Source organism: Spermophilus citellus (genome assembly GCF_964194105.1).
Source record: "Spermophilus citellus genome assembly, chromosome: 6".
NCBI lineage: Eukaryota > Metazoa > Chordata > Mammalia > Rodentia > Sciuridae > Spermophilus > Spermophilus citellus.
In genome coordinates, this window is record NC_138187.1 from 158950367 (window position 1) to 158962252 (window position 11886).

At 40.9% G+C, this 11886-nt stretch overlaps 2 protein-coding genes across 2 annotated transcripts in view; one reads left to right on the plus strand and one right to left on the minus strand.

Annotated features, from left to right (window-relative positions):
- The window catches only part of ANKRD45 (ankyrin repeat domain 45), a gene marked incomplete at its 3' end in the record, with an annotated part of 35399 nt that extends 24231 nt beyond the window's left edge, over nt 1-11168 (plus strand). The window contains exons 4-6 of the mRNA XM_081299492.1: nt 5162-5256; nt 7898-8036; nt 11137-11168. Coding sequence (XP_081155618.1) covers nt 5162-5256; nt 7898-8036; nt 11137-11168 — 266 coding nt within the window. The remainder of the gene's footprint in view (nt 1-5161; nt 5257-7897; nt 8037-11136) is intronic.
- Nucleotides 456-1929, minus strand: TEX50 (testis expressed 50; the record flags this gene model as incomplete). Its single annotated transcript, XM_081300045.1, has 2 exons — nt 456-677; nt 1603-1929. 2 exons carry the CDS (start codon nt 1927-1929, stop codon nt 456-458), a joined length of 549 nt encoding a protein of 182 aa, XP_081156171.1.
- Nucleotides 11169-11886: the final 718 nt, after the last annotated feature.

The window sequence follows — 11886 nt, forward strand, 5'->3', positions numbered from 1 at the left end:
ATAATGGAAGGGTTAACTACATGGCCTCTGGTGTCTCCACCCGAAACCTCTGTGACCTTGGACAGTTACTTCAGTTCTCTATACCTCAGTTTCCCTTTCTGAAAAAGGGGCAATGGCAGTGTTTTCTCGAGGGTTTGAGAGTGAAATGAGGTGTGCAGAGCACTGAGCACAATACCTGTCATGTGGTCAACGCTTGCAAAATGCTGCTGCCGCAACCGCAGCCAGAGCTCACCCTGAGTGCCAGGCCCAGCTGCTCTCATTAGGTTCTGGGAGCACGTTAGTGAGTTAGTTGAATGGAAATCCAGACATCTTTGGAAAATTTCAGCAATAATTGTGGCCAAAAAAAAAAAAAAAAAAAAAGGTTGAGGCTCCTAAAGAACCTTAGATAAGTTCCTCTCAACAGATTCCTTTGCAATCTCCATATTTGACTGAGCTACATTTGCATGTGTGCATGTTTAGTGTCCTCTGGCTCCTCCTCCTCCTCCTCCTCCACTTTTCTTCCTCTTTAATTCGCAGTGCTTAACTTTCTTAGAGGAAGAATGGTGGGACACCTGCTTCAGGTACTTGGTCATCATTGACGTGGTGGCCAGCAGTCTGCAGAGTATTTGGTCAATGTCATAGATGGATGGGCTTTCTAGAGCTTTGCCAGATTTATCTAAGGAGGCTTGCTTTTTCAGCTGAAAGGAGAGAAGCGAATGACATAGATTGCATCTTAGTTTGAATTTAATTCATATTCTGAACATATAAGCTTAAATTCTATTAAAATACACAATCCATTATTTACGCAAAAGAAAACTTACTCTAGAAGAAAAGTATAAATGCAGAAGAAATGCTCATTTATATACACACACACGGTATCGGACTAGCATGACCTCGATCACTGTCAGCCAACGTGTGACTAGTGCTGTCTGTGTTAGAGCACTCTGCTGGGAGGAATTATTTCAATATTAGCAGAATGTTTTCCTTCCTAAACATGCAAGACCATAAAATCAAAGGCATTTTTAAAATAGGGTAACACTTGTAGATGTCTAAGTTTTCCTGAAGATCAGGGGGTTTTTCTGGTTGGTGTCTGTTGTCTGGGCTTGGCCAGTGAGTCTTTAAGATTGTCTCAAACTGTGGTGTCATCTGCTGGCAAAGTAGTGAATTAGTTAAGGAGCTCTGTTCCCCTAAAAGCCATCCTAACATTAGAAATGAGTTTACAGTCCATTTTAAAAGTACATGCCAACTTTCTTACTTAGCTTTTTAGATAGATCACTGTCATCCAAGAGATCTGTTGTTCCAGACCCTTGGTTTTACAGGGCAGCCCAGACAGAGCCCAGACAGACAGTGCCCCTTTCTGCACATTCCTCCCGCGGTGACACCCTGTGTTCCTGCTGTGCTTTGAGACTTGAAACAGAAGGGCTGGGCCAGGTGATTTTAAGGCCCTTCTATTCATTACACACTTGTCGAGCACCTGGTACCAGCAAGTCACTCTGCAGGATGCTGGGGAGGAGCGGGAGGGGCAGGTGGCAAAAAGGAATAACCCTTCTTCACAGAAATGGCTGATCTTATGTTCTAAACTCTGAGATGCTGTGACTGTTACCATTTACATCATGAATTCACCTTTTTTTGGTGTTTCTTCCATTTTATCCACAGATAATGCCCAGATAAGACGGACAGGATTACAATGAGAGCTTGTGCTATGATATAAGTGAGGTGCAAACAACTCTGAAGTAGATCCATGTTAGCGAAGCTGCAGCACAGTCTGTCCAGGGGGTAGGGTAGACAGTGAGAGGGAGAAGGCTTAACTTTCAGATAGTGCACTTCTTCTGGAAAAATCTCCCATCCAACCTTTGTCCAGATTGTTCCATCACAAATGCAGACACTCTCCCTGAAGAAGCAGGTAAGCAACAGAAAAAGAACCAGGGATACTCCTCCATTAGACGCCATTCTTTCTCACTTGGGAGAAAAATTTGTAGCTAAAAAATTGATCAAAGACAGAGAAGAATGTGCCCTGAGTATTGGTTAATAGGATGCTTCAGTTGAAGCATTTCAGAAAATCTTGTTGGTCAGCAAAATACAGTGGGCAAGATGCAGCAATGGTCACTGTGCCACCGTTGGCCAGTCCCAGGGATACCAGGGAAAAGCTTGGTGATGCAGGGGTAAGCTCGGTGATGTCATAAAGAAGGGCTCTGGAGCTGAGAGGTGTCACCTGACCAATCCCCTGAGGTTTCTTAGAATTACCTCTTGTTGCTTTTGGCTAGAATGGTTTGAGCTTCTTCAATTTTCTTAAAGATAAAGAATTTACTAATATTTTGCTGATTAGTAAATTCAACAACAATGTCAGCATATTAATAAAATCTCCTGGGAATGAGTCCCTCATATTCCCTTGGTGCTGTCAGGCTGTGGGTGAGGGGCAAGGGAGATGGCATGGCATGTGGATAGAGATAAGGTGGCAAGGAAGTGGGCATGTGACAAAATGGTGGCCTTCAGTCCTTGCTTTTATGGAGCGAACGGTCTATAAGTAAGAGGAAAACCAAGATGATTTCAGAGACGGAGTAAGAAGAGAGCTACATAAAACTATAACAGACAGCATTGAGGAAGCAATGAGCTCTACCGGGGACAATTAGGAAATTTCACAAGAGTGTTATTTGAGGGGCCTTGAAGAATGAGTAGAATTTTGGTAGGTGGCCAGGCAGAGAGGACATCTCAGAATTACCAGGAAATAAATGTATTTATTTATTTATTGCAGTACTAAAATGTGAAAGGAAAGAGATAAACTGAGGGAACAACTATTAAGCACAAAGGATACAGGGCTTGATGGTTTGGGAAATTCCCAGCCAATCCAGATTGCAAAAGGTACCGCTGTCATTTGGAAAGTGTCCCCCAAAGGCCTGTGTTCAAAGGCTTGGTTCCCAGCTTGGTGCTATTGGGAATTGGTGGAAACTTAAGGGTGGGGACTAATGGGAGAGCTTGCTCACTGCAGTGTACCCTCGTAGGTGGTAGCAGGGCCACAGCCCCTTCTTCTCTGCGTGTTTGCTCCTGGCCACAAGGTAAATGGCTTTGCTCCACCCATTCCTTGCTGCCTAAGTGACTGTGGCCTGAAACCTTTGGAACTTCGAGCCGAGCCAGACCTTTCCTCTTTATAAGTTGACTATCTCAGCTCTCTTATTATGTAACAGAAAGCTGACTAACACAGGTTTTGAATTTAAGAAAGCCACTGTCAAGAAGTATGTTTGAGAATAGGAGTGTGAATGTTGATCCTCCCAGCCATCTCTGCAGAAGTCAGGGGTAGAAATGAGATTCTCCATGAAACATCTGTGGAGGAGTCTCATCTCATAGACTGAATCTCTGAGACATGCTGGGAGACTCACAGGTTTTTGAAAATGTTACACCAGCAGAAACTCCAGCTACGACAAAGGGGCAAAGAGAGGACAAAGTAATAAAGTTACTGTTCTCCCAAAATTCTAAAGAAATAGACTAATGGAGGTATTTAGCAGCAAGCACATGCAATTTTTGTGAAAAAGGAAGGATTAGTGAGTGGGTAGAACCTCAGGCCCAGAGGGCAGTCTTAAATCACAGAGGATTATCCCCATGCCTTAAAACCAAGTGGAATTTTCCCTGTGCGTTTCAAAATTGCTTGGGATTGGTGATGCCTTTCTTCCCTCTCTCTGCTCATTTCTGAAGGGCAGTGTCTATGCCTTATTCTCTGCCCATCCCCCCTTACAGTTTGGAAGAAGATAACTAGTTTTCTAGCTTGACAGGTCCACAGACAGAGAGGAGTTCTGCCTTAGGATGGATCATACAAATTCACCCATACTTTGTTTTGATGATTTGGAGTCTGGGGTTTGAGAGTTTTGAGTTGTGCTATTTAGATAAGGATTGGGATAGAGTTGATGTTGTAATCATTTATAGGGATGTTGGACGGACGGGAATGTATTTTGGATGTGGGGTAGATGTGACTTCTGAGGCAGCAAGAGGGAAGGCTCAATGATGGGTACCACAGATATCCAGGGCTAATCCCTGGAGTTTGTGGCTACAGCCTCCTCTGGAGGAGGTGGTTTTGTAGGTCCTCGAGTTAAGAATCTTAAAATGGGCAGATTATCCTGGATTATACAGGAGGGATTGAAATCTAATCATGGTGGCCTTATAACTGAAAGGCAGAGGGAGATTGACATAGAAGAGAAAGTAATTTGACAGTGGAAGTTGGGGTCAGGTGGTGTAATTGAAGACAGATTAAGGGGTCATAAGCCAACAGGTTGGCTTTAGACCAGTGGAACCAAGCTCCGGTTGCTGCCTCTAGAAGTGTAAGGGGAAGAGTCTATGTCACTTCGGGCCACCCAATATGTGTTGGTTTTATGTAGCAGCCACAGAAGATGGACCCATCAGCATTTAAATTAATCTGGGACTAATCTAATTTACAGTGTTCAGTAGTTTCAGCTGAGAATATGATAAATCCTTGATTTATTTGACTCTTTTATTTATCTCAGCAAAGAAATATAACTTTATTTAAACAGGTCTTGCAAATGCTGTGATAACATTGCTATGGGCACTATAGTGAATGTAGTTTTTTTTTTTTTTTTAAGAGAAAAGCTAGTTTTGAATTTTTGTGGGGGGGGGATCTAGAGGAGTAAAGCAAGTGATGGAAATATTTTTTTGTTGTTACTTTTGCCAGAAGAGAAATTTTAATAGATATATTCTCTTTGGAATCAGTTTTATGTTTTATATTTCTTTTGTTTTTCAAAAAACTTAGCATAATTCTAGGAACACACTGAGTGCTCCAAAAACCACAACAAATATTGGACACACAATTTTTACAAAATTAAGATAAGTAATATACTTTATGAAAAGTTGTGTGTATATATATATATATATATATATATTATATATAATTTGATCAGTTAAGCATATATACATATGTGTGTATATATAAGTATATGTATGTATATGTGTGTGTGTGTGTGTGTGTGTGTGTGTATATATATATATATATATATATATATATATATATATATATATATATATTTTGGTACTGGTGATTGAACCCAGAGGTACTACTAAGCCACATCCCAGCCCTTTTTATTTTGAGATAGGGTCTCACTAAATTCTCCAGGCTCTCAGCCTCCCAATTAGCTGGGATTACAGGTGTGTACCACCGCACCCTGCTCTCACTGTCTTTCAGATGCAAGGCTGGCTCTGAAAAAATACATGACAAAGGTTACTTTAACAATTACAGACCCAGAAAAGGGACCAGGGAAGCTTCTTAAGGAAGACAAGGTATGGTACTGTGATTGTTTCTTGTTCTGAAAATTCTGAGAATTTTGCCTCACATCTTAATTCACACACTAATGCTATAGAGACTGGGAGGGAGGGAGGGAGGAGGGTGAAGGGAAAGGGGAAAGAAGGTGGAGAGAAGCCTCCTTTGCTTCCGACCTCCATAAACTGGGGACAAGGGACAGACTGAACTAAATGGAATGAAGTTGTGTTGAACAGTGACACAGAGATGTGCTAAATATCACCCCTGACAGCTTGGTTGAAGGTCAGAAATGTTATGTTGAGTGGAAACCACTCCCACAGACCACAGATATTTATAAAGGAATGCCTACATATGGGGGCAAAACTTTTTTTTTTTTTTAAGCAAACAAAAGGATGAGCAAAGATGGTGTTTCTCTTCTGGGGTGGAGGGGGGCGGCAGGAAGCAAAGCTGGGCTTGTCGTACTGGTAGGGCTCTGTTCTGGTGCAGCCTTTCGGTCCAATGATGTTCATTTCATTATTTTCCTTCAAAACTTAGATGTATATCATACATTTTAACATATATGCATATGCACATGTACATTACATATTTTTTAGTGTATCAAAGTTTCCATAATGGGGAAAAAAGATATATAGATAGGAAGGTAGCTAACTATGGAGCCAGCCTGCCACCTTGCTATATTTAAGTACTGTCTGTGAACTAGTTTATTGATTTGGATGTGTATTAAATATATGCTCAAGGTATCAGAAATACATTTTGGTTTCAAATTATCTCATGCATTTCTGTGCAGGATGCTCTGACATAATTTATTTAATTTTCTCTGACACATTTTATATGAAAAAGAATTAGCCATTGCTAAGAAGACATCAGCAATTCTGAGAACTTGATAAGTTACACATTGCACTTGAATCTTATGAAACACTACAGAATCTCTTGTGAAACAAACAACATAAAGGAAAAATTCTATTGGGATAGTTTCTGGAGCTATTAGATCTGCAAGACAAAACTTTCTTGGCACAAAGGAATAGTGCTTTGTTAGCAATTAGAAAAGTCAATTTTCAATTTTTTAAAATTTAGTTATCTGAGTTACAAAATGTGTACTCAGAAATCACTAGAAAAAAATGAAACAACTAAAACACTTGCTTCAATTTCCAGTCTTTTACCATGTGGATCTCATAATAATTTTGTGCTAATTTCATCATATTTTTTTTCTTCACTTATAAAAACATATGCATGTCCATATATAATAGGGGTCCACAAGGGAGATATATATATATATATTATAAAAATGGGATTATTGGGGCTGCAGTTGTGGCTCAGTGGTAGAGCGCTTGACTTGCACATGTGAGTCACTGGGTTCCATCCTCAGCACCACATAAAAATAAATAAATAAAATAAAGGTATTGTGTATAAAAAATGTTTTAAAACATGGGATCATACCAGTCATATTATTCTATAATTTGCTTTTCTTCCTCTTAATAATATCCGCCCCCCCTTTTTTTTAGGTAGAGGGGATTGAATCCAGGGGCATTCTACCAGTGAAACACATCCCCAGCCCTCAAGGTCTCCCTAAGTTGCTGAGGCTGGCCTGGAACCTCCCATCCTCCTGCCTCAGTCTCCCTACTAGTTGGGCTTACAGGGATGTGAGGACATGCTGGGCTCCTAATAATATCTCATGAAACCTTTCTAAATCCACTTCTGCATCTGCTGCTACTTTATAGTATGGACAGGACACATCACATGCTTATTGAGTTCCCTATATTATTACAAACCGAAGTGCAATGAACATTTTTCTCTATTTTCACTTTTTATTGTTTTTTGAGAATTTTTAATATTTATTTTTTAGTTTTTGGCAGACACAACATCTTTGTTGGTATGTGGTGCTGAGGATCGAACCCGGGCCGCACGCATGCCAGGCGAGCACGCTACCGCTTGAGCCACATCCCCAGCCCCTCTATTTTCACTTTTTAATTGAATTCTTTGTCACATTGTTCATATTTATGAGGTATGGCATGATAAATGTCTTAAGTCAGACACCAAAAGTTTGCTGCATTGTGCAGTGAGGTGGTTTTTACAGTGCGTGTGGGGATGTTTCCCGTGAGGCGGAGCTATTCTTGGATGTCATGAACTTCCTCCCCAGTGAACCAATGGAGAGATCAGCTCTTTTTCTAGCCTTTGCAAACCACTTCTCTTTGTCACAGGGCTTAAAGAAAATAGAGAATTAGGGAGAGAGCACAGGGCTTCTTGCCTCTTGGTGGTGAGTTTCATTAACTCCTATCCCACGATGTGAGAGCTGCAGTGTTCAGCTCAGCAGCCACAAGCCACATGTTGCTGTTTAAATTTGAATGATTTAAAATTAAACAAAATTTAAAATCCATTTCCTCAGTCATACTAGTCACATTTCTAGGCTCAACAGCTAGACATCTTTAATGGCTACTGCATTAGCCGACGCAGACGCAGATCCACAGGCCTGGATTGTGCTAGTTTGGGGAGACTATGGGGGGGCTGTAGCTCCAAGGTAGAACACAACGAGGACCCTAGCTCAAGCCAGAGCCTGGTTCCACCCCCGGTACTTCAGGGAAAAAAAGAAAGATGCCTAGAGATACTGTAGAGTTTGATTTTCAACAAATAGGTGGAAAATACTGTCTCTATTTCTATCCCTAGAACATTGTCCTCGGTGCCTGTCGGGCAAAAAACGAGTGGCTGGAAACCCACCCGGACGCGTCCATTGATGAGCTTTTTGAGCAGAAACAACTATTGGAAGATATCGTGACTCCCATCCTTGTAAAAATGACTATGCCACGTAAGTTTGAGGTAAAAGGTGATGCTGACTGTCAAGAAGGATGAAATTAGGTTCAGTGTTGTTATTTCTGAGACGCTGTGATTTTAACAACCCATTAAGTAGTCATTAACTTTGTTACCAGCACTGATCCATGGCACAGTATCATGATGATCCCTGGTATCATTATGAATAAAAACTACTAATAACAACTGAATTCTTTATATAGGAAATGCCTAATAATAATATTGATATGACTATCGTCCGTCATTAAGTTTTATGTGATTACTATGCCTTTGATTTTGGCCAGTGATTTCCAAATGTGTAAGGGAGAGAGAGGGTAACAGAATTTAAAATTTTAAAAAATGGTTTTTTAGCATTTTAATTATGTATTGGAGGAAAATCTGCTGTGGGAATACCATGCTCAAGAGTGGGTGGGTGGTGTATGGGTCTTGGTGGAGGCATATCTGAGATTCTTGCAATAACAGCTTTATTGAGATACAATTCTCCTACCATAAAAGTCAACTTTTTGAAGGGTCCAGTTCAGTGGTTTTGAGTATAGTCAAAAAGCTATATAATTATCACTACTCTCTAATTTTAGTACAAATTTTACTACCCGCAAAAGAAACCCTGTACCATTGGCAGACTCTTCCCATCCCTCCCTCCCAAGCCCTGGCAACCACTAATCCACTGTCCATATATATGTGGATTTGTCTGTTCTGAATATCTCATAAATAGAAACAAACTATGTGTTGCCTTTTGTGGCTGACATCTGTCACGTAGTGTGTTTTTTAGGTTCATCCACGTTGGGACATGTGTCAGTACTTCTTTCCTTTTTATAACTGAAAATATTCTGTGTATGGATACAAATTTAATCCATTCATCAGTTGATGGACATTTAAGTTTCCACTCTTTTTTCTTGTTAAAATAATGCTGCTGTGGGCTTTTCTGTATGAATTTTTGTGTGGGCACACGTTTTCAGTTTTCTCTGGTATATAAATAGAGGTGGAATTGCTGGGTCACGTGGTAGCTGTGTCTGAGCTTTTGAGGAGCTGCCAAACTGTTCCATTTTACATCCCCACCAGCAGTCTACGAGGATTCCAATTTCTCCATCTTGGTCTTTTTGTACATTTTAGCCATCTTGAGGAGTGGTATCTTACCATAGTTCTGATTTGCGTTTTCCTAATTACTAATTACCTTTTGCGTATTTATTGGCCATTTGTATATTTTCTCTGGAGAAATGTTTAATTCTTCATCGTTTTAAAGTTGGTTTGTCTTTTTTTTAGCATATAATTGTTTTACACACTTATTTTATTTATTTACTTTTATGTGTTGCTAAGAATAGAACCCAGGGCCTCACACATGCAAGGCAAGTGCTCTACCGCTGAGCCACAACCCCAGCCCCTGTCTTTTTATTATTTATTTTTTGTTGTTGATACTGAGGATTGAACCCAGGGGTGCTTTACCACTAAGCTACATCCCCAGTCCTTTATATTATTTATTCTGAGACAGGGCCTTGCTAAGTTGTTGACTGGCCTCAAACTTGCAATTCTCTTGCCTGAGCTTCCCACGTAGCTGGGGTTGCAGGCATGAGCCACCGCAGTTGGCTTTTTAATTATTTAGTATAAGAGTTCTTCATATATTTTGGATACAAACCCCTTATCAGAAGTATGATTCTGATATCTTCTCCAATTCTGAGGATTATCTTTTCATTTTCTTAACTATATCTTTTAAAGCATGAAAGATCTTAATTTTGTGAAGCGTAATTTATCTATTTTTTCTTTTGTTGGTTTTAGTGTCATATCTAAAAATCTGTTGCCTAATCCACGGTTACTAAGATTTAATTCTACTTTTTCTTCTAAGAGTTTTTAGTTTTAGTTTCACATTTAGTTCTGTGAGCCATCTTGTGTGGGTTTTTCTTTTGTTCATGGTGTGAAATGGGGTTTCATTCTTTCATCTTTTTATGTTTATCGAAAGTTGTGGATTTTAACAGGTCAGGACCCTGCACCTCCTCTAGGTGGTGTGGCAGAATATTTCTTACTGTCATTAATTAGCACCTAGTTAGCATTCAGGTAGCACTGTCCTTGGGACCCTGAAGGGAGACAGAGGCTTTGGAATGTCCCCTAGTTTGTAGGTGACACACATACACCCGAAAAAAGTGAAGTAAGTGCTGTATGTATTCAGAGAAGCCAAAGCTGGAGAGAAAGCATCACGGAGCAAGAGGAATTGTCCCCTTGAAGCCAGGGTGGAGGGATATGAAGGGACTTCCAGAATGGAAGCCCAGCAAGGAGGAAAACTCCAGAGGGGAGCAGAGGGGAGCCCATGCCCAGCTGCTCTGTGTCATCCCTCCAGGACAACAGGAGACAGGGCTGCAGCGCTCACTCTTGATCATTTTATTAAAACTGCTGTAGGAAGGCGCTGGGGCTGGGGCTCAGTGGTAGAGGGCTCTCCTGGCAAGTGTGAGGCCCTGGGTTCAATCCTCAGCACCACATAAAAATAAATAAATAAAATAAAGGTATTGTGTCCATCTACAAGTAAAAAAAAAATAAATATTTAAAAAAGTAACGGCTGAGGGAAGCTTAGATGTTTGGGCTTTATTTTCTGGGCAGTGGAGTGCTGTTAAATAGGCTTTGGTGTAAAGAGAGAGGAATTAAATAGGGGAGAATATAGTACAGAGACTAGTACAGTCCAGGAGTGGGCGGATTAGACCTCAACTGCTACCTGTTCCACCACTGCCCCTGGCCTGGCCCAAACCCTCCCCTGCAGCAGGATCACCTCTCTCCCCTGGTTTACATTCCCCAAGGAGCACTTCCATGTCATAGAATGTTGGGTCTTGATGGGTCCCCTAAATGGTCTTCATTGTACATGAAGAAACGGAGACAAGAGAGGTTCGCAGTGGATGCAAAATGACTAGCCAACCGCCAAACTGGGGAGGCTAATGCCAGTGATATGGGAAATGTGACTCCCTGCTCTGCATATTTGAAAAACAAAGGAGGAGAGAGTATTCAGTTGAGATACCAGCCGGGACCTAGTGACTTCCTCCTTGCTCATTTTTAAGAAACTGGCTTCATCTGTTTTCTGCCACAGCTAATCAAATGTAATTTTAAAATCTGCTTCCTTTCAGGTCAAGTGAAAAGTGGCAAATCTGTAACCTAAGCGTGGTCAGAGGAGAAGTCAAGCTCACGCTTTCTACGGAACATACATTTTATTTCTAGTATCAAAGATAAACCTATGGATGCCACTTGAGTCAAGTAACTGGATATGGGGTTTTATAAAAATGCTGGAGTACAAACTCAGTCATCCTTGCTTTATTCCCCTGTGGGGCCTGCTGACTGCAGACTCTGGCCTCGCCCCTCTCCTGCAAGCTCAGCTCCACGGCTTTCAAAGGCTCCTTCAGGAACTCACTGGGTAGAAATCATTCAGGAAGACATACGGAGGCTTTGAAAACCACTTAGAAAACTTAATAATTTTCTGTATAACTGAAACAAGAAATTTTTTATCAACTGGGGAATTCCATCTAAAAAAGATAGTTATTTCCAGAGGGGGGAAAAATATTCTCCCTCTCTCAGAAGGAAATCTTAGCGTGGTGTGGTGGTGCATGCCTGTAATCCCAGTAGCTCAGAGGCTGAGGCAAGAGGATTGAAAGTTCAAAGCCAGTCTCAGCAACTTAGTGAGGCCCTAAAACAACTTAGAGACACCCTGTCTCTAAATAAAATACTTTTTTAAAAAGGGCTGAGGATCTGGCCCAGTGGTTAAGCACCCCCCAGGGTTCAATCCGCAGGTACCAAAAGAAAAACAAAAAGAAAAGAAAAAAAAACATCTATGGAAAGACATTTTTGAGCAAGGAAATAGTAATTGTTTGGATCAGGGTCCT